This window comes from Pomacea canaliculata, linkage group LG3, assembly GCF_003073045.1.
Source record: "Pomacea canaliculata isolate SZHN2017 linkage group LG3, ASM307304v1, whole genome shotgun sequence".
Lineage (NCBI taxonomy): Eukaryota > Metazoa > Mollusca > Gastropoda > Architaenioglossa > Ampullariidae > Pomacea > Pomacea canaliculata.
The window spans coordinates 10,500,450-10,522,520 of record NC_037592.1 but is presented as its reverse complement, the minus strand read 5'-3'; the positions used below and the strand labels follow the sequence as shown (position 1 = coordinate 10,522,520).

The window sequence follows — 22,071 nt, the reverse complement described above, 5'->3', positions numbered from 1 at the left end:
AAACATATATATATAAAACTATAAGAAGCTAAAAAAAATCATAGGTGATGGACTCTTAGTCTTCATTGGCATTTTAGGCTTTCAGGTCATAAAGAGGTTATAAACCCCTATACCAAATGCACACAAAGCTTTTAATAGTTTCATATGGCTTATTCTGTAATCACCTTGTCACATTTTGTACAACTTTTATATTTCAGTGAAAATGGTAGGTAGGTTGCATGTGAGTGTGTGTGTTGGAGGGCGTGGTGGTACAGGGATATGTGTACATGTATGCATGCATATGCACAAAATCAGACTTTGTAGTGGATAAGGTAAAGAGAGATAGGAGGCAGCCATCTTTACTTCTGTGAAAGACTGTGGTATACTAAACAGTATTCTATGATTTTGAATGGAGTGTTGTACACAGTAATAGTTGATTATGTTTGAAACTAAAAGAAAATTGTCAGTTAAGCATTTATAGCAAAATGGATAATTGTCCTGCTTTGATGGCAGCTTTAAAAAGAAGTTTATATTTATCAGATTGCGGTTCATTCAGCAGTTTCACAAACATTTACAATAAGGTGACCAGACGTTTCGGGAGCGAAAGCGGGACACGTGCCGAAGATGGTGTCGTCACCGACAAAAAACGCCGAAAAAAGTAGGGGGGGGGGGGGGCGTATCAGTGTACGGTATTCAGATTTTTAAAGACAACCGGGACATTTGATGGACTTCCAGAAAGCCAGAAAGCGGGACATTGGGCGTCCCGCCCAATATTCAGGCGGGACACGAGGTCAAAAGCGGGACTGTCCTGCCTAATGCAGGACGTCTGGTCACCTTATTTACAACTTAATAGCCAATAATAAAACTGCTCATAAACCATAAGGATATTTGTCTCATCAATTCTGGAGCTCTAAAGTTTTGCTAAATAAATAAAGGAAAATCAGCATTACATTTTTTTTAACCTTCACATTCTGAAATCAAGATGAACGTATTAGCTGAAGAACAGGTTAATACAATGAAGCCCATGATGAATGAGTCTTGGTTCTCAGAAACCTATGAAAGCTTGATACAAGCTCAGAAGAGAAAACAGCACTAATTTGTGTCATATTCTTGATTTTCTTCTTACTAAATATTTTTGTTACAGATATTTATTTTTGTCCCTTTCATGTATTAAATCAGGAAAGCGAAATTTCTTGATATTCTTTTAATTATAAGGATAAGCCAAACTGCTTATTAAAGGACATGAACCGCAGAATCTTCTCTTTTTTTGTAACTAGTGGCAGCAGTAGTGATTGTAGTTAACAGTTTACTCTTAGGATAGCATTGGTAAAAGAAACAGAATTACTGAGAAAAGATATTGAGAAATGAGATGTCTGATGATGCATTAACTTCTTACAAAAGGACAGCTATTATTGGAATGTTATCCTGTCAGTTTAATGGCTTCATTTTAATACTCAAGCTTCCAGAATTTTTGTACTCTTACATCGGTATGCATTTATTTGACTTACATTATGACAGCCGTGAATTCAAAGTTTGGCATAATATGGTGTGTGTATGTTTGTGTACCTCAGGAAACAACAGTATGTGCACTGGCTTTCCCTTTATCCATTTTTTTTATGGAAGTGATCTAAACATAAGCCGGTGTGGGCATGTAGTGTGTGAGGATAGTCTAGTAGTGTACTAATCAGTTATCTAAGTTCATATTCAAATTTGAAAATGTGTGCAATTCATTGTCATATTGACCTATGCATTTTTTAAGAATGGCGAGATGTTTTATTTAGATGATTTCTTTTATATGGTGTTTTGTGTCCCTTTTTTCATTTTCATCTTGCATTAAAGCATTTGGCACTTAATTGTCCAAATAATTTTTGGGGTTTTTTTTTTTTGGCACATTACCTTGATAACTGTTTGATTAGGTTTTTACTACCATTAATAAACATTTTAAGAGACAAAAATAGTCTGGAAGAGGCTCATTTAGTGCCTTCTAAATCATGATTTGCTTTTCTAATACCATCATTTTCTTTACACTATTGTTCTCATAATGCTCAGGCTGTAGATTGCTACATACTCTTTGTTTTCATTCTGTTCATCTATAGCAGTAAGCACCAGTCCTTATAGAGGCCTACAAGTGTCTAACAGGTATCCTTTCACGGATTTCGAAACGATAAGCAACTATAAAAGCTTAGGCGGAAAAAAACTAATTTGGGTTTATTTGTCTGTGTGTGTATGTGACCAAAGCAGACTTGGAAAAGAACAGTAGAGAGGGAGGCAAAGGAAGTCGGAACCACATGGACCCAACTAAGGGGGGCAGCCCAAAACAGGGTCTGCTGACGAGGTGGTGTTGTGCCCCTATGCTCCTTGAGGAGTAACAAGGACTAAACTGTCTGTGTGTATAGCATATATGTGTACACACTTTGTAAATGCCGTGAGCTTCTCCACGAGGAAAAAATATGTATTAAGACGATGATTAGTATACTTTCACTGCATAGTCACAAACAGAATATTGTGCATTATAGGAAGAAAAGGGTTTTGTTACTATATACTGTCTCCTCTAGGAACCTTTTAATTAGAAAAATATATTTTACAGACTCCAAACATCTCAAAAAACAATATTGTTTTTTGTGCATTTTCCCCCTATTGCGTGTGTGTGTGTCGGGGATAGGATGGTGGCAAATATTACATTGCTTCACAGAAGCAAAGCGAGCAAATTCTTTCTAACCTGAATTTTCAGATGTAATTTTGTGCTGGTGTTGTGGAAGAAAAGGAGCTATGTGGAAACTGAAATAAATCTATTGCTTTGTTGTGTAAACAATATGCATGGTTTAACGTTGTTTTCACTAGTTTGACCATAAACACCATAATAACGGATACATACAGGTGCACACTGACAAAGGACATCAACAACTTGAGACTGAAAGATGGACACACAGCTACAACTGTATTGATAGATTTATTGATATAATTATTGCACTAGAAATATCCGGTACTTACAGTTTTGTCAAAAAAAAAAAAAAATTCCAGCAAGCACGCTCGAAACAAGATAAAGAGGCAGGAAAGCGAGCATATAGTCCTACACTTCCACATTCAGAAGCCAGATTTCCATGACAACAGGTAATTGAACAACGGGTGGGAAGCTGGCACCATTCAAATCTACATGTACAGTATGTACTCCACCCAGGATATGAAAAATGTGGATTTTAAATAAGAGTATGGAGAATATCGACAATCTGTTTAGCTGAAGTAGATGTTTAAACTGAACAGGAAGAACGAAAGCCGCAGGATGCTAAGTTTTAATGCATTTCGAGAATACGTCCGTGACGTCACCGAGAACTCTCGAGATTTTGTTCTCCGTGATGCTGACTGCGCATGCTCAGGGATGTTAAGATGCTACACGAAAATTTAATTGTATTTCACCTTTTCAAGAGATACAAGTGGACTACTATGAAAGGGATTCTGCGGGAGCTTTCAGGAATAGAAAAAGGAACATCAACTGTAATTCGTCCACGAAGATTATTAATTTTTCGCGATTTTTCCCCACTAATAGATTTCTACTAAGCAGAAAAGTCAAAGATGGCTGTCTTATTCATTCATCGCGCACCAGTCGGATTTCACAACAATGTATATACTGCAGATAAAAAATCATTTTATCCGCTTTTCTCTTTTGCCTGTTGTTAAACAGACTTTCAAAAAAGTCTTTGTCGTCAGTTTTATTTTACACACCCACACAATACTCCTGTTGCAAACTTTTAGATAGCTTATTCATATACATGGCCGTTGCATACCACTGTTGCAAACACCATCAGAAGCTGCCAGTAGGGCCAGTGATGGAGCTGCTGCGCCTCTTAGGCAACAGACGCTGCGCCATCACTGCAAACCAACCATGGAGAAAAATCCACAATAAAATTTTAAAAAGATATTTCCATTCTATTTTGCTTTAAGTTTAAACAAAAGAGTTACTTTTGGTGAAGGTACCAGGTCATGCTCGATAGAGACAATGGTCAGTCCAACCAACTTCTCTAGATGCATTGTTGATTTCAGATAATTAGTTAAAACTTTGAAAAGTTTTGTTTTTTATTAGTGACAAAAACTGTGAGGGTCAGTAAAATTCTCAGTGACACGGGGTACAGTTCCTATAACAGCTCCTTTTGAATAATACAAGGCCATCATCTTCACATTCAAGTTAATAATTTTCCACATTTCTTTATACGCCCAGGCAATTACCTTGATCACCAGTACTAGTCTCTAATCACTGGAAATAACCGATTTAAGCAATCCATAATAGACCTGTGGAAGGAGAGGAGTGCTCACTCACGAAATTTGATGATTTGTGATGTAATTTTTCTGTTCCATACATTTAGAGATTAGATGAATATAGAAGAGGGGAGCAAAACACGTTATTTGCAAAGAGCTTTCGTGGACACAGTGAAGACTAGGAAAACAGATCCTATAAACTGCTAAAATCTGCAAAGGTAGTAGTTCGAAAAATGAAACTCACACTCTTAATATTTTTCCAAAATCTTAAGAATACGATAGTATTAAGTTTCTCATGACAATGCTCGTGAAAGATGTCAATTATAAACAATGACTGTAATGTTCATATAGGTTACAGTTCAGGGTTGGTACAAGTGAAAAACTTTCATTGTTCCAAACTTAATAATCTCTAAGCTAATTAAGAAGTTATATGGTTGTGAGAAAAGAAAGAAACTATTAAACACGAAAGTTTATTCAGGACACGATCTTTTCGCAAAAGACGGAAAATTCCATCTTAGTTAGCCAGAGCTCGGAGAACTCAATTTTCTCTAGAGAGGTTACAATATCAACAAAGGTAATGTTTGCCGAAAACTATAAACTAAAAGATGAAAAAGAAACATAGTGGAATCGTCTAGGGATGGACCAGAACTGTATAAAATGCGAGGAAGTTAGCGTGTAAACGGAAGTGACGTATTTGCATACACCGACCACGCCCACCACAGCCCAACAGTCGTCCATCGATAGTGATGTCATAACAGGTGCGCAGTGCATAGACGGTTTAGGGGGAGAATTTAAAGAGTAGTATTACACAGTCTGTTTTGTAGGTAAGAATTGTGTCCATCATTGCACACACGTGCGGGTATTCGTGGGACTTGGGAGTGCGCGCATGCACAGACAGGTTTGTATCCTTGGGTGTCGGAATTTGGCAAGTGAACGTTCGACCCCATCTGAACGTGAACAAGAAAATTTCCGCTCCACAAAAAAAGCAGTCGGAGTGCTGACGTCATCAGCCATGGGAAGGGTCGGAGAGCAGTGCCAGCGCCACAGACAGTTTTAAACAGGAAGAGATACTTACAGCTCAGCGACATCAACTCCTTCTGCCGAACAACACGCCCACCGACATGAGAAGGCAAGCGTTCACGACAGAGCATAGTTATAAATCACAAACATTTTCACGTATATTCATTTCTTGTTCGAGGCTGGAAATAAAAGACAACTAATTAAATGCAATATCTACGACCGCAACTTCTGACAGTCTAGGCGGAAAAAAAATCGAAGTAAACAACAACAAAAACAAAAATTTCAAAAAAGCAGTGCTTTCATAAAAGGGGGACTACAACAATTTGCTTAAATTCCTTTCTCGCTGTCTTTCTTTGAAGAAGAAAAAGTAATTAATGAGTAGTCCTTTGGTGTGTCAACATTGGTTTTGGTTGGTTGCTGATGTGCAGGTAGTAGCTTACAGAGGATACCACACAGGATAGACATATAACGGTGGCTGCTCACAGCTCGCTCTTTCCAAGCCAAAAAGAAAAAAAGAAAATCTATCAGATAAACTATCAGATAAACTATAATCTATCAGACTGCAGAGGAACTTCTAGCGTAAATAATTGTTTTCAAGCAACCTATGTTCTCTCTCAGTCTCTCCATTTCGGTGTATACGGTTTGACAGCAGATGTCACGCTATCAATGTTCGTGGACACGTCACCGCATTCCGTCTTGGGGCGTTTAACGTTTCCTGGACGTCATTTCCCTCTTCAAAACTTCGCAGGCGTTCATGGGATATTTAAACAAATTATAACAACAAACAACAAGAAGCATTATCGTTCAACCTTTGTTGTGCATTATCGTGAAAGGACAGCAGACCACTTGGAATGGGTCTTCAACACCTGCGCGGCCTCCCGCAGCAGAACAGTACCTGAGTATTGTACTGCTTTCCATTTCTGGAAACAAATTTCTGGACTGGGATGAGGTCACGAATCAGCCATACACAGTCAGCTTTCTCGTTTTTCTTCTGGAAAAACACCAGCAAAACTCAAAATCTTGAAACCAGGCATGGAATAGCAACAAAATGTTCGAGAGAACTAGGGCGTCATGAAGAAACCGATCTTTTCAGTAGTTGACACCATCGGCCGTCTATTGTCAGTTATTTTATCGCTGTGCACGATGATGATGAGCAGACGTGCTGCTTTACAGGCTGACCCTCGCTGGAGCATCTCTCTTCCGCAAGAGGCCTCGCATCATTAGTAAATTTGATGATCCAGCGGCTAGCAGACATGACCTGTGAGAAATATGCTGAGGTATCAGATTCTTCCTGTCAACCAAAGCCGTCAACTGTAAGCCAGAAGTATGTCTTCAGCCCCGGTGGTAGAGAAAAGCTGGATTTGAGGAGATCAGACGACAGAAGAGGCGGAAAAACAAAACCGCACTTCCTTCGCACCTCCTGGGGCTTGACCAGGTCGTGCTGGTGCATGTACGAGAGAAAATTCGAGCTGCAGAATTTCTCAGACTTCTTTGCTCCTCTGCGCCTTCAAGGCCGGCGACCGTCTGGACGACCTGCGGTTGTGGTTCCGGTGCAGAGACTGAGTCCTCGCGTGGTGGTCTTCCGCCAGCATCGCCTCGTGCAGCGCTTGTGGAATGACGCGCGTGGGGCTGGGCTGGAGTGGGGAGGCACTGGGGCTGGCGCGAGGGGTCAGGCTGCGCGCGGCCCTGTCTCTGTCCTCCCCTCCTGCTCCTCCCTGACCTCCGCTGCTAACCCCGAGACTGGGGCTCCTGTTGCCCTTCCCATCGGCTCCTCCGCGCGAGTAATGGCGCTCGGTGCGGCTGAACTCCCGCCGTAGTGCTGGCCGCTGCGCACGTGTGGGGGTCAGGTCAGGACGGAGGATGAAATCTTGCAGCGGCTGCGACTGCGGCGGAGGCTGAGGCTGGGGGTGCACGTACATCTGATTCCCAAGGCCGGTACTGGAAGGAGAACTCGCCCGCGGCGCCTGTGATGCCTGGTCTCCGTGCAGAGGGTTGAGCCTCGACGATCTTGAACCGCCGAAGTGGGCATGGAGGGATGAGGAAGGTCCCTCAACGTGCTGCAAGGATGTTGTCTGTATTTCTCTCTGTATAAACAACATTCTCCATCAGAATATGTCTGTGCACTAACACTTCCCTTTAAACTACTTACAAAATATTCAGAAACTTTAGATAACTACTGCATTGTGTAAAACTTCATTATAACCACAGATTTTGGCTGAAGCTTTAGCTGCTAGGGACATGCATGGGTTTAATACAATTATTATTTCTTCCATGCGAAATGCTTTACCTTGTCTCTAATTTTTTCTCTCGGCTGCTGTTCTCGCAGCTCTGTTTGCTCGACCAGTCGTTCGTCGAAGTCCGGCCTGTCCTGAAGACGAACCGGTGAATGGCCCTTCCCCTCGGCGTAACGCACGGGAGAGTAATCGCTTTGTCTCCTCGACTGGCGCCGCACAGAGGAGTTGTCTTCCCGGAACTGCTGACGAGGGGGCGAATGGTCGCTGGTGGTCGCCATTTGTCGGTATAGTTGGGGATGGTGGTCTGGATCCTGTTGTTGCTGCAGCTGTCGTCCTTGTTTGTCGGAGCGCACGCTGTCTTTTCGATGAGTGCTGGGTGGCTCGGGTAGGACTTGTTCTGGAGACGCCTTGTAGCGTTCTGAGCGACGGGAGCGGTCCTGATAGTACGACCATCGTCGACTGACAAACTCACGCCGCGGCTCGTAGAAGCCGGGAGTTGGAAGGCCTGACGTCATCGCCACCTCGGCGACAGCACCCGGCACAGAGCGAGTCATGTGCAGCGGTGTGTGGTGGCCGAACTGGCTGGGCGACGTGGACCTCACCACGGTGGTGGTGTTGGCCCCCGCGGTGCTGGTGGTCGTCGGGGCAGGGATCCGGGCACCGCCGCCGGGTGCGTAGGTGGTGACGTTGATGTAGGTGGGGTGGGCAGAGTAGACACCTTTGCTGGCGACGTCGGACGTCACGGCCAGGAGTTGTCGCTCCATGGCGTCCAGACGCACGTGCAGGGAAGTAAACAGGTTGTAGGTCTGGGCGATGATCTCCTCCTTGGCGTCCAGCATTTCTGTTGACAGAGTACAATGGTTGGTTGGGTGTTGGTTAGTTGATTGGTTGCTCATTGCTATTTTTTGTTGAAGGTGTATCGAATTCCGTATTGCAGCAATTACTTTAGATTAAGGTAAAATAGAGATAGCACAGCCATTATCCGACAGAAAATGTGTCGAAAAAAAATAACATTTTAACGGTGGTAGCATGGTTCTAACTTACCTTCTTTAATGCTGTCTCCTTTCTTCTCGAACTTCATCTTGTGGATGTATCTAAGAACCACCTTGTGCATGATAGCCTGTCAATAGACACAAAAGTAGGTTGACTATTTGGTTAATTGGTTGGTTGATTGACTTCTTGCATTTGCACTGAGGCTGAGGCTGTATCACAGTTCTTGACGTGGATGGTAATGATTTTTCTAAATTATTTCTTACTAAGAAATGAAACTGAGCCAAACTACCCAAAGTCTATTTTAGAGTTCCTTCCATTGGAGTATCCCATCGGCCCACGCTCTGTACAACGTGTTACTATGAATAGCTTCCTGAAGGCACTGCGCTACAGTTGAGATGATTTGTCTACGAACCATGAGATTTTTTTTTCTTGAGGAACCAAAACGACAGGAACAAGGACATAATCAAAAATTATGGGGTGGATATAAGCTCGGTCACCTTGTAATCGATCTCGAAGCCTCCGTCTTTGTCATCTGTGTCTGCACGTTCAGCCTGGAAGATAAAGATCACGTGATACGAGCATATTCAACACAACAGCGAGGAACTCGGTGGATTAACAGAAGCACTGCTCAACGTCTGTTCACACAAACGTAATGAAAAAACAGGGTTCCCATGCCTTAGGTGTGTCTTTGGTATATGAGGTACACTTTGTGACAGGATCCCTCACACCCACAAAAACACAATTAAGCTTGGTATCTTGTACAAACCAAATGTGTCTTGAAAAGAAACCAGATGCGTATTGAAAGAAACCAAATGTGTCGTAAAAATACTTTTTAGAAAGAAACAAAACGTTTATCGAAAAGCAACCAAATGTGTCTAAGCTAAATATGATTTGAACAAAAAGCGAATATGGCATGAAAGTAAATCACGATTCTCCAGAAAAGAAACCAAGTTTGTCCTGAGAAAGCCACTTGCCGAACATCCAGAGAAGAGGTTTCTGATGCTGTAGATGAGCTTGAGGATGGACTTGGGGGTGGGCACGATGTTGAAAGGGATCGGTAGAGTTGTTCCCTCTTCAATGAAGGAGATCCAGAGCTTGGCGCGTGCGAATTTCCACTCGATGTCCTCGCACTCCTGCAGCAGACTGATTGATTACTCACGTATCGCGCAGCTCGATGATCTCCCTTCATTAACTGGATTACCTCCTAAAAGCGTGCGGCCATGAAGCCAGCTACAAATGGAAACTTCTCTGATAACAGTTCTTCCAACTCCACAAACGATAACATACACATCTTGGTAGAGAAGGCTGGACACACGCACAGTCACATTTGAACTTTTGCCCCTCGTCAACAAACAGGGAGATAATCTGAGCGATAAGGGAGTCAAGCTTGTATTCAACGTTTGTCCACGAAAACATAAGGTTGAAATATATTTTCTCTTTAAACTGAAAGTTAATTATGCAGGAAATGGAAAAAGTTAGTCCTTGTAATATGTTACCACAAGAGACAAGATTGAGATATTTTTATGATTTGCTTTTTGGCTGTTTATGGAAATTTTCTTGTAAACATTCCTGATTGTTCGCGACTCCTTGCTACTTCTATAGATATATTCAGGGCTTCTGTCTTTTTTTCTTGTTATCACACACAGCCTTCCAGTGTTTATTGGGATAACCGCTGTTTCCAGTGTTTATTGTAAACATGTGTCCTGTTTTTGTGTGACAACACCACATCTACTGGGGATTCTACCTTTAACTCCTAGCAACTACCCAGCACACCTCGCGCAGTGGAATTCTGACCTATAACGTCTGTGACCCATTTAGTGGGATTCTTACCTGTAACTCCCATAACCACACACACTGCATAACGGGATTCTCACCTGTATCTCCTCAAACGTGTTGCTCATCATGGCGATAAGCATGTTGATGAGAACGACGACAGCCCCCAGTATGTAGACGCCGTACAAGATGTACCCGACCAGTTCCACCATGTGGTGTCGCCCTTCATGCTCAATGTTTGGCGCCGCCGAGTTGCCCATCCCGAAGGCTGCCCAGAATAAGGTGCTTGTCGTCTGCATCAGGCTGTCAACACGACAACAAACATGGCTGACAACTGGTGAGTTCGGGTGTCAGCATCTAGTACATCTAGTGTGGCTAGCATGCTTTAGTCCATGTACTTACAGTGGTGCTCTGAATACTTAGTGCACTTTTCTGACAAAAATACCATTGAGAGTTATGTATGCTGGTTTTGTAAGCCTGTTGATGTATTTAACTTCAAAACAAGAGCGAAACTCCAACAATCTTAAACCAAGTCAGAAAGCGCGCGCACACACCAGAGGACAAACTTAAAGAAAAGTAAGGGAGTCTGTCAGGGTGAGAAAGAGAGATGAACAAGAGAAAGAAGGGAGAGGGTGTAAATATATTCACCTGAATCAAAGCTAATTACTTACAAGTTATTTAACAACTTACAAGTTATTTAACAAGTCATTATTCTCGCGACATCGTGAAGTGCGGGAACAGATAAAAATGTGACCCGAGGCTCTCCTGTGCGGAAGATAGTTTAAAAGAAAAACAGAAAGGAGATAATGCCGCAGTTACAGAAGAGTTCGGTAGCAGGAAGGATAAGGTGAGTCGGCCAATATTCAGCCACGCATGCGCATTCAATGGCACGGGTTTTTTTTAATACATTCTCGTTTTCTCCCTTTTGCAGTCGGAAAAATGTACGTCACGTGACCTGACGCACCGCCATCTTGATGTTGCAAGCGGCGCGAACAGCACGCGCGAACGTTTTCCTAAATAACAATTAAAAAGCAAAGATGTGGTGGCTAAGCTTCGGGGAGGAGATGGGTAGGAAGTGGAGGACGGAAGACAACGAGGAAAGAGTTCGTACAGTAGAAAAAGACTGGATGCCACAGCGCAGCAGTACACCAGCCCCTTCGCCCCTCCACCAACTTCCTTGCTGTTTGTTTGCGCACACCTGTGAACATGGTTTGCAAAACGCAAAACACGCCTTGCAAACGGGAGCATCCGGGAAATGGGCGGCAAGACTTTACCCCCGTCTACCTCCACTACCACCACCATCACCAACCCCTTCACCACCCGAACCTGCGTTGTCCTTGCATTGTTTGCTTGGCACCATGGCTTTGTGGCGGTGTGCACCCGCGGCGGAGAGAAGGTCTGGCAGAAAGTCCTGTAAATGCCCCGTGGAAGTCGCACGCAGCTGTAAATGAGGTTTTGGCGCGTGTTTCGGGAGCGCCTCGATCTGGTGTACCCGGGGGTGGGTGGCAGCAGCTGTAGCGCGGTATGGCGCGGCTCAGCGGGAAGAGGCTGGTGGATGAAGCGAGCGGCCAAGTCGGACGTTCATTTCTTGTCCTTCTTTTCTTCTTCCATCGTTTTCTTTTAGGTTCTTCTGAATGAAGTTCGCTAGATACTAGCATACCCCAATGCTGCTTGAGTTCCGTTGGTATCTTTGCAACTGTAATACGGGTACATCGGCTACGTTCGTATTTTGTAGATACCCTAGTACTTGTAACCACATCCGATAGTCTGAATTTTGTCTCGGCGAGAGAGGTCTGTCTATCTAATTATAATCGTCCTTAATTTGTTAAAGTTGTTTTGTTTTACTGGAAAAGTTCTAAGAAATTGTTTGTTCCATTCCAATTTGATAAGACTTCTCTGATTCAAGGTATGGCCGGGCACGAGTTTTGTTACCTTTTATTTTTCTCTTTCGCAAAGTTAACATGATAACATTTGCCAAATTACTTACAGGGCTTTCTATGTGGATAATCATGTCTGCATTATGTTTAGCCAAATTACTGACATCTGGGTGGATAACGAAGTCTTCATTATATATGTCTGCGTTTTGTTTGCCAGGCAACAACTGTCATCATTGCTTTTATTCACATAAATCGCACAATAATTCCCCTGTCTTTCTAACAAGGCAAAAGAGTTTCTAAAATTTTCTGGGTGGTGGTGGTTGTGGTTGGGGGGCAGGATCTGACTGGCTGTGTCGCTGGGCAACGAGATTTCTCAAGGATGCTTCTCAAACGGCGCCGGCGGCTGAACAGCAAAGACTGAACTCTTCAAGAATTCTTATTATTTTACATCGTAGAAAATCTGGGTCCTTCCATTTCAGCAATTATTCGTTGTCCATTATTTTACTGAACTCTTTGTTACTGTCATTTAGTGTCAGTTATCGTTTTCTTTTAGGGAGATGGGGGAAAGTTCATTCTATTGAATAACACGCTGCAGTTTTTACTTCATCAACTATTCATTCAAAAGCAAAAACCCACAAAGGAAGTGGAATGTTCAACCACAGAAAATAGCCGAGAAGAGATAAACTTTTGAATGTCAACAAACTGAACGGATATATGCACAAGCAGATAGAAGGGTTGGGAGGAAAAGGTCAATGCAGTCTTTAGAACGAATATCTTCCCCCAGCGCACGATGCTAACTGCCAGCCGCACAGATTAGAGGGAATCGCTGACGTTACCTACCCACAGTTCCTCGCCCCGTTACAGACCCTGGTTATCACAGAAACATTCTAGCGTCGCCACTGAATGTCATAGTTCATTCACAACTCACTGAAACACCTTGGGTGGGGGGGGGAGCTTTGAAGCAGGAATGCACTGCGCATGCGCCGTGTCTCGGCCCTCGAGCGGCCCGACCCTCGTGATAAGTCCTTGCAGGTGTGATATCGAGGCTGTCGTACGAGATGCTAGGTAAGGTGTGTACCTGCGAGGGACTGGAGATCAAAAGCATCCATCCGCCATATCGCAGCAGTTACCAGCCTCTGCTTCTCCCAGCGCAAGGGGGAGCGAAAATGTTACGCGCAGAATGCGTTCCATAAAAATAAATAAAGAGATTCTCTGAGCAGGCTGTTGGACATCGAGTAGAAAGAGTTCAGCAAATGTTTATGGATTGTTTACACCTGAGGATAATAGGAAGGCTTGGCGGCATCAGTTGCCGGTGCGCACTTTTGCAGCAGGGGCGGGAGCTGGCGTCACGGGGATCTTTCGGAAGTTTTATTTGACCTTAGGTCCCGAGCTTTACAGAGGGTCGAGAGTACTAGGACAAAATCTGGTTCAGGAGCTCTGGACTCCAAACGGAAGTGTCTGCGATGTCTTCTCCGTTTGAGCCATCTCTCGGCCATTTTGTTGCCCGCTGGCTCTTCCCATCTGACCTTGCCCACTTTGGCATTAGGTATAGTCCTCCCTTTGGTGCAAGCAAACAAAACAAGCAAATAAATAAATAAAACAAACCTCCGTTTTGTTACTAATTCGCTGTGAAGTCATACATAGAAAGTATCCCTGTTTGTCTATATATATACAGATTTTGGATGGTCGCAGTGGCATCCCTTGTGTTCTGCTTTCAGTAAAAAGCAAACCTGGTATTCCATTTTCAGGCTGCAAAGCTTTTTTCCATGTCAGCCCTGATTTGTGGCAACCACTGTCGACTTAATACTCCTGGATTATACTTTAAAGGGATAGGAAGAAAGAGGACTGGGAGTTGGCTGTCGCGGAAGGTGGCGGACTGAACCATGAGACATATCAGGGGACGAGGACGATGACTGGTCACCTGATAGTGAGGATCACATTATCCGTGCTAATGGCATTCAAACAACAACGGCGTATGATAACGAAAGTCTGACGGTCACTGGAGAGGTGCGACACAAGAGACAGTGAAGACAGTTTCTGCACACGTCTCTCTAGTGATGGTTCATTTTACAATCTCTCCCTCTATGTTTGTCTGTGTCGTTTACTCTTGTACACCTTCATTCTCTCTTTTTATCCGTCTGTCATTCCATGTATTTGTCTGTCCGTCTATCTGACTGTCTGTACCTGTCTGTCTGTTATCTGAACTATGGACATACAGGCAAACAAGGATGATTGCATAAAAAAACGAAACGAAACCATCAGGAAACAATCAAACCCAACCCAACAAAACCAAACTATAAACATCAAACCAAACGCCAAAAACAAAATAACATATAAAAAACACAAAGAAACAAACAAACAAAAGACAAACAAATAACCAACCAATAAACTAAACAACACACAAACACGCATTTCTTAGTGATAAAGGTGCTAATATTAAAGATTAAAACGTAGTAAACATGAAATTAAAACGGAAAATTACTGACAGGTCAAAATTGTTGTCAGTTTTTCCATGGATGTCTTTTTTCTTCTTTTTTTTGTTTTTTGGAGAGGGGGGAGTGGTAGGCGAATGTGGATTATTGATATCATTGAAATCTGTAGACAAATCAAGAGCTTTGAGCACATATTAATGAAATGTTGCCAAGACAGATGAGGGTTGGGCTTTAATTTTGAAGCCGCGAAGCGCGCGATTTTACACTCCAGTAGGCCTTTAACTAAGACTAAGCGAGGGCTCACTCTTTGAAGTTCTCGTTATTGGAGAGACTGTAGAGGCTGGTCAGACCACAGATGAAGGCGATCATGACGGTGAAGTAGATGAAGATGAACTTGCCCACGTCCTGCAGCATGCGGCCGTAGGAGATCTGCAACTGTCCGAAGGTCTCGCTGGCCGGAAGTATGTAGGCGATGCGCGCGAAACTCATGACGTTGGCCACGGAGAACAGCACGCGCGACAGGATCTGAGGGTCAGGGATAGTGTCGTTCTCCCTGGTAGACAGACAAAGAGACCGAGACACAGAGCAGGTGATGACAATTGCGAGACATCTTACTTCCATGGATGTCTATGGTCAGTGGTCAGGGAGCTTGTCGCCTGTCGCTTGCCGAGAAGTGGAGAGAGAGAAAGACTAAGTGGATGAAAAACCCAGACTGAAAGTCTCATCTTGGTCCTCTATTTGATTAGATCACCAATGAAATTTACGAGTAAAGGATGTGATTAAAGAACGACCCCATTAATACTAGAAAATTAGGTCGCCATTGTTGTTACAAACAGACGACTGAACACGTGTACTTGTCCTCTCCCATCCGCACACACCCACACCTCATACCTCCTCTCTAACACACCCACACCCACACACACACCCACACAAGCAATAAAAACCATAAAATCTCAGACATGCACATAGGCGTCCCATTTCTCCCATCCCACCTCTACCCGTATCTGTATCTGTTCTGTCAGGAGGGTGGACTGAACGATTGATGGGCCCACAGCGTCTTTGAGGGGAAACCTCTGTAATTTCTCTTGCGCAGATGAATTGATTTGCCAGTCGAGGTGGTTGATGGAAGGTCTCTGTGGGTCTGAAAGGACCGCTGTCCTCTTTGCTCAGTCATGGCAATACGAGTTGGGCAGGGTAGACTTGCCGGCGGTCGCCGCTGAATTACTAGACATGGACAGTTAATGAATATGGCCACATCCTCACAAGATGGTCTCGTACACATTTTGTCTTCCACTGAGCAGTTATTCTAAATTTGATATTAAGTCTTTCCAACTCGCTTTATATTCATTTATTTGAGTTCTGTCTTTTTGCGGTTACGAGGGGAAGAGTTATTTAATTAGTCCACATCTGGTACTGTCAAATGTCGGATTCTGTTTGTTTGTCATTAATGTTTTGAATGTTGTAAAGAGAAGCTGCTTAAGCGACTGTAGGAGGCAGAACAATTTGAAAAAAAATTTCCGTTTTTGGGAGGCCATCTGGCCCACATCAACATCACACACTGCTGGTTACATGCATGTTAACAGTGGGTGGCTGTACAACATCAACTTCTATATTGTGTTTGAAGCTTCAACTTAAGAGTAAACAATTCCATGGCATTCAATACATGATATGTCCACTCTCATGTCATGCTGTCATTTTCAGACATTGTTATGTAAAGAGCAACATTAGTAGCTACGTTTCCCTTAAGGTTCTGACACAAAAGGTGAACCTCAGAGGGGTAGGGACATTTATGACAAAAGAGTGGGGTATATTTATTACATAGGACTGTATATTTAAGACATATTAGCAAAACATGGTGCAGGTCTTCCACACTTCGGCTATAACACTGCTCACACTCAGGTTTACTACTTGGGTGACTACAAGCGAGGAAAACAATGTTAAAGCCTGTTCTGAAAAGCTGCTGCCAGCAATAAAATTCCACAAGAGACCAGGTAAACTGATGCAAATAAAGTACGAAAACTGTCCTCACCCACCCATACTGATGTCCCCGCCAATCTTGTGAGGCAGGCTGGAGAGAAATCTGACTTTAGTGAATATGACGCCCTCGATGGCGTAGGCCGCCGTGTAGAGCGCCAGCATGGTGATGTCCATGTAGTTCCACATCTGGCTGAAGTAGCCGCGAATGCCTTCCTCCCACAGCTGCTTGCACTCGGCCCAGAACATGCCTGCACACCACGGTGCACACATGCAATCAGTCTGAACCTGACGACAATCCTGAGTGGAGAGATGTGGCAGTTGGAGGAGGTAATAGAAGGAGGGAAGGACAAAGGAAGGAGATGGATAATCGTAGGGGTGGGGTAGCTACTACTTGCATGTGTGAAAGAGAGAGACTGCATATAAAGATAGATTAAGTGTGTATGGGAGAGAGAAAGAGAGAGAAGGAGAGAGAGAGAAAGAGAAAGAAGGAGAGAGAGAGGGAAAGATTTATTTTCTGAATATCTCAATACCTCTGCGAGGGTGAAAGAATAAAAGATCTTGACTCTTGAACTAACCGGTAAGAGGGTGCCGAGCAAGTAACGAAGGCCATGGCCATGCAGAAGCGCCTGTAAGCAGGTGCCCCGCACAAATAAGGAAAAACGTGAGCGATACGAGTTCTGAACCCATGACAACCGAGCATCATGTTTTAGTGAGGAGGAGGGGGAACTACGTGTTGCACGCCGAGTCTATAACATCCCTCAGTGTATCCGTGACAACGGCCAACCGTTACTTTCCCTAACAGAAGGTCGGAGGACTTACGATTCATTTTCCTGCTGCGCACGCACTAATCAGCCGGAAATAGCGTTTGCTGCTCGTGGGAACGGGTCCTGGCCAAACGACATGTAGGACGAACATAGACAGGAGCAGCTCTCCGAAGACGGATCAGTTCGATCGTTTCCAATCGAATGGGGAAAAAGCTGTCTGCACACGGTGCGCTCGGTAACGTAGTACATATAAACCGTCAAGACTGGTGGACGTCTTCAGCTTCCTCCCACCATCGTCAATACAGCTTCCTCCCTGCCTCCCCCCTGTCATTGTTTACCTTTATGACAAAATCCCGCTTGGTACTGCAGTGCCGTAAAAGTAAACGTCCTTTCATCTCCAAAGTTGGAGTAGTCTTTAAGTTACGTGCTAGACACGTATAGTCGACGTACCTAAGACGTAGAAGATGATGAGGCTATTGACCACGCCCCTTGTGCCGCTGAAAAGGTCACCGGTGGCGGAAGAGTTCAGTGTAGTGGCCAGAAAGAGGAGCACGAGGAAGGCGGTGTAGGAACAGATGTAGTTGACGAACTTCATGAAGGGACTTCGCAGCACCTCGCCGACCTGCAGAAGACCAGAAGGGAAATGTCATGCCCGCCAGAGCAGACAAGAAGCAAGGATTATCATGTCACACAAAATAGACAAAATATGATAAGGATTCACGTTCGGCAGAATTATTAGAAAGCAGTGGCCTTTTCGAAACCAGAGGTGTAGGAAGCCGGCAGTAAGCCGCTCCTTAACGGGCAAGAAGCAAAGAACGTTATCCTGATACAGCAGACAGAAAATAAGGCATGCTGTCTCTCGAGACGGACAGACACGTAAAAGTAACTCTCTGCCACAGCAGGGAGATGTAAAGAATGAAGTCTGTCAGAAGAACATGAGACACCCAAGATCCTCAAATCCCAAGGCAAGTCGGGACGAAGGACTCCATTTGCTACATTTGAGATTAACAGGGGAAAAATAGACCAGAGAAAACCCATCAAACACCAGATAGACTCGATTTTTGTATCAATTTATTTATATATTTTTTAAGGATATGTGCAGGGAGAAAATAACGTGTCAACAGTCAATGTGCGAGAAATTGGACACGAAATATTACCCACAATGCATAAACTTTTGATCGCCGCTGTCCCTTGACACTTGTTAGCTTTTAACTGTAGACTTTTATTTGGATTGATGAATTAATTATTGCACTTGTACTTAAATGAACAAGCAAAACATTTTTTCTGAATCTGCTCACATGAGTGTATGAGCTGCCCACAGAGAGCTGTGTTCCACATGGAGGAACTTCGAAAACATGTTTTGTGAGACAGATGACACTCATTGTATGATATACCCATTGTGACCCGCGCACACACACACACACACATACACACGTGCATACACACACTGACGAACACACTATGAACATGTGTGTATGTGCTGAGCGCGTGTTCAGACATGCTTACGTGGTAGAGCGCCAAAGATCAACAAAAGTATTCGAAGGCATAAACATACCTTTTGCTCACGCAAATACCCTGGTATTATTTAAGGGTGCATACCCTCGAATACGGCAGAAAGACGTAAACGATGGCCGTTACTGGAATGAACATGATGCCCAAGGGAAGCAGAAACAACTTCATGGTGAAAGGCTGGTGCTGGAACCAGGGTACTCCCGAATACCACATGCTCATCAAATGCTCCTGACAGCTGGCGTGGGCGATAAACTGCACACAGGACCAAAGTGTCAGGCACAGGGAGCCAAGGCTTTAGTTTTATTCATATTATACACTATCAATAAACAACTCAGATGCCATCGTCATTACACTTGGATAGAATGTCGTGTCTGTAAGACGAAGACCTTTATTCGTTACTTCGATCTGTCCTTTACCGTCGGTCGTTCAAGAAATTTCTCTTTTTGAATTTTTCGAAAGTCGGTTCGTTAGAGGGTACTCAATACAAAACTCGACCTGTCGGAAAAGAGATGATTTCATTATGTGGGTAGAGGTCGCGGGTGGGGCTGGAACTGGGGCGGTGATGTGGGGTCAAGGTCACTGTGACCAGGGTCACGATACAGGAGCGGATCAGAGGAAAGGTAAACAATGAACGAACAGAACAGAAGAAATGGACGCACACTTTATATCTTGAGTCCACAATGAAGAAAATACCTTTTATCAATATGTAGGTAGGGTCATACACAGTCGTGTAGGATTTTCCTAAATTTGTTTGATTTTTTTTTATTTACTGGGATAAATTGATTGTAAACTGCGCAAATTCTTACTTATGTTATTATCGTAATTAAGGTTTATGCCATGACAATCTTATTGTTCAATCTTCTTTTCATTTTCTTCGTGTTCAGTTCTCATCACCGTCTTCAATATGTTTATTTTCCCGAATGAAAAATGAAGAAGAAAAGTAAATATGACAGGCAAAGCTTCAGGAAACATATTGAGTCAGTTGGGTTTGGGCAGTGCTTTGCATTGCTGCTCTCACTGCGACATGAAGAAACGTGTGTTGGCCTCCAGTTTCACGAGCTTGCCGGCAGTTTTGTGTAATATTCAAAGTGGGGAAAACAGAAACGTGGGTTTTTCCACCAGTGCACCAACTTGTTGAGGACCTGTTCTCATCCAGTCAACATTTACGAGTCAAAGGCCAGTGACACTTTGAATGATTGCTGGCGATATTTTGCTGGATGAAGGGTGGAGTGTAAAAAAAGTGTAACAGAGAAGACAAGCAAGCAGAAATAGAAAAAAAAAAATGAAGATTGGGAGAAAGAACCCAGAATGGAGATTGAACAATTCACGAAAGAGGAATAAATTGGCGACTTGGAAAATTTACGAAAGAAGAACAGATTGGGAATGATAAAACGCCGAAAAGACAGACTGGGGGACATACACAGAAGGACGAATTGGCAACGGAAATACGTTTGTCAGAAGAACAGACAGGGAATGGGAATTATAGGAAAGAAGGACGGACTGGAGGGGACTGAAACACATTTGAAAAAAGAACAAGTTTGGGACGGAAAAATATATGAAAAAAGAAGAAATTGGAGAGAAGAAAATATGTGGAGGACGTACAACTCAGAAAGAACGGAAAATATGACCAAGAAAGCTCGTGGATTAAGGACACTGATATACATGGATGGATGGATGAATAAAGGTGACGATGAAATTCAAGAGAAATACAGAAAATGGGAATAGAAAAATAGGATTGCAGTGCTGGTCGAGGGCAGAAGTAAGATCGGGGCAATGAGACCGCAGAACGGAAGGTGGTGAGCCGCTGGAGGACAGCGTGGTGAGAGAAAGACGAGTGCGAGGGACAAGGCAGGCAGGCAACGAATACAGAAAGCAGCAATTTCAAAGATGGAGGCAAAATGCGAGGATACAGTCACAGAGGGAGCATCAGCGGGGTGGAACTAATGTGAGGTGTGTGCAGGCACAAGGAGGGACCGGCAGCAATGGGTGGAGGAGGGAGGGGGCTAATGGAGTTTTGGAAGCGGCTCGGAGTGAACGCTGACAGTGACAGAAACAATATAACACGATGAGCCGGGGAAGAGCGGATAAGAGGGCGGAAAATCCGGTCAGACATGCAGCAGTGAAACATAAGATACTGAGACATGCAACAGTGAGACCTAATATACTGAGACATGCGACAGTGAGACCTAATATACTGAGACATGCGACAGTGAGACCTAATATACTGAGACATGCGACAATGAGAGATGTAACAATGAGACAGTGTATACTGAGACATGCAACAATGAGAATCAGGCGATCTAACAACTCTGGCCTTTGATGGGGTTACGGGGTCACCGGAGCGTGTGCCTCGAACTGTGACTAGCTTCGCTTGATTGATTTCTGCTGGTAACTCTTCTAGCTGTGATTTTATTGACAACTTTTCGGTTCGTTTGGAGTCAAGTTTATTTATGTGTGGTGTCAGTGTAGCGACAAGTGCTCTTGATGTCCCTTCCCTACACTGACAGGTTGACATCTCTGTGCGACTCCGTTGCCTGCTCACCCTCCTTCCCTTCTCTATCCCACCCGCCTCTTTGGTTGATACATCCACGTGTCGAGCAGTGTCTTGGGTTAGGGTACACAAACGCGCACACACGCGCATGCACACTTCTACACACTCACATAATCACGATCCCGCACATGCGCACAGAGAAATAAACAAAGGCCGACTGACATCACCGGTAATCTCCAACAGAGAGACATGATCTAATCTAGCATTGCGACTGCAGTTTCCACACGCACACACACACACAAACACACAACACACAAACACACAAGCACACAATATCTCTCATCATTTTCTCTCTCTCTGAAACACATCCACACACAATCTTTCTGTCACGTGTTTCGAGGGGAGGGCTTATTGCGTCTCATAACAATAACAAACAAGCCTAAACAATAGCATAATGTTAAGTAAATTATTGTACACTCTAGCCTTTGTTCGGGTAGACGGGTAGTTTTTGTCTGCAGGTTGAAGAAAACCACGGCACACTTGAGGCTGGGTAAACGTTGACATCTGCAAACACACCTCACGATGCTCGAGCGGAAACTGTGGCCCAGTCGAGGCGCAGGATTCGAACTGCTTGTTATGTCTTCACGCAAGAAGTGGGTGTGAGAAGAGACAATGATCACAACTGTGACCACCCCGACCTCTCAACCGAGGGGTAGCCGATGATTGCTATGCATACAACGGTAATACGGACTATTTGTTTGTGTACAG

At 43.8% G+C, this 22,071-nt stretch overlaps 1 protein-coding gene across 1 annotated transcript in view; it reads right to left on the bottom strand.

The window, feature by feature from the left end:
• Positions 1–696: 696 nt before the first annotated feature.
• The window catches only part of LOC112558840 (short transient receptor potential channel 3-like), a 54,539-nt gene continuing 33,164 nt past the window's right edge, over positions 697–22,071 (bottom strand). Inside the window, exons 7-16 of the mRNA XM_025229540.1 lie at positions 18,900–19,064; positions 17,751–17,922; positions 16,589–16,784; positions 14,864–15,112; positions 10,352–10,553; positions 9,452–9,610; positions 8,975–9,028; positions 8,529–8,604; positions 7,538–8,325; positions 697–7,334 (exon numbers count right to left, since the gene is read on the bottom strand). Of these exons, the coding sequence (XP_025085325.1) occupies positions 6,732–7,334; positions 7,538–8,325; positions 8,529–8,604; positions 8,975–9,028; positions 9,452–9,610; positions 10,352–10,553; positions 14,864–15,112; positions 16,589–16,784; positions 17,751–17,922; positions 18,900–19,064 (2,664 nt within the window). The 3' untranslated portion in view covers positions 697–6,731. The remainder of the gene's footprint in view (positions 7,335–7,537; positions 8,326–8,528; positions 8,605–8,974; positions 9,029–9,451; positions 9,611–10,351; positions 10,554–14,863; positions 15,113–16,588; positions 16,785–17,750; positions 17,923–18,899; positions 19,065–22,071) is intronic.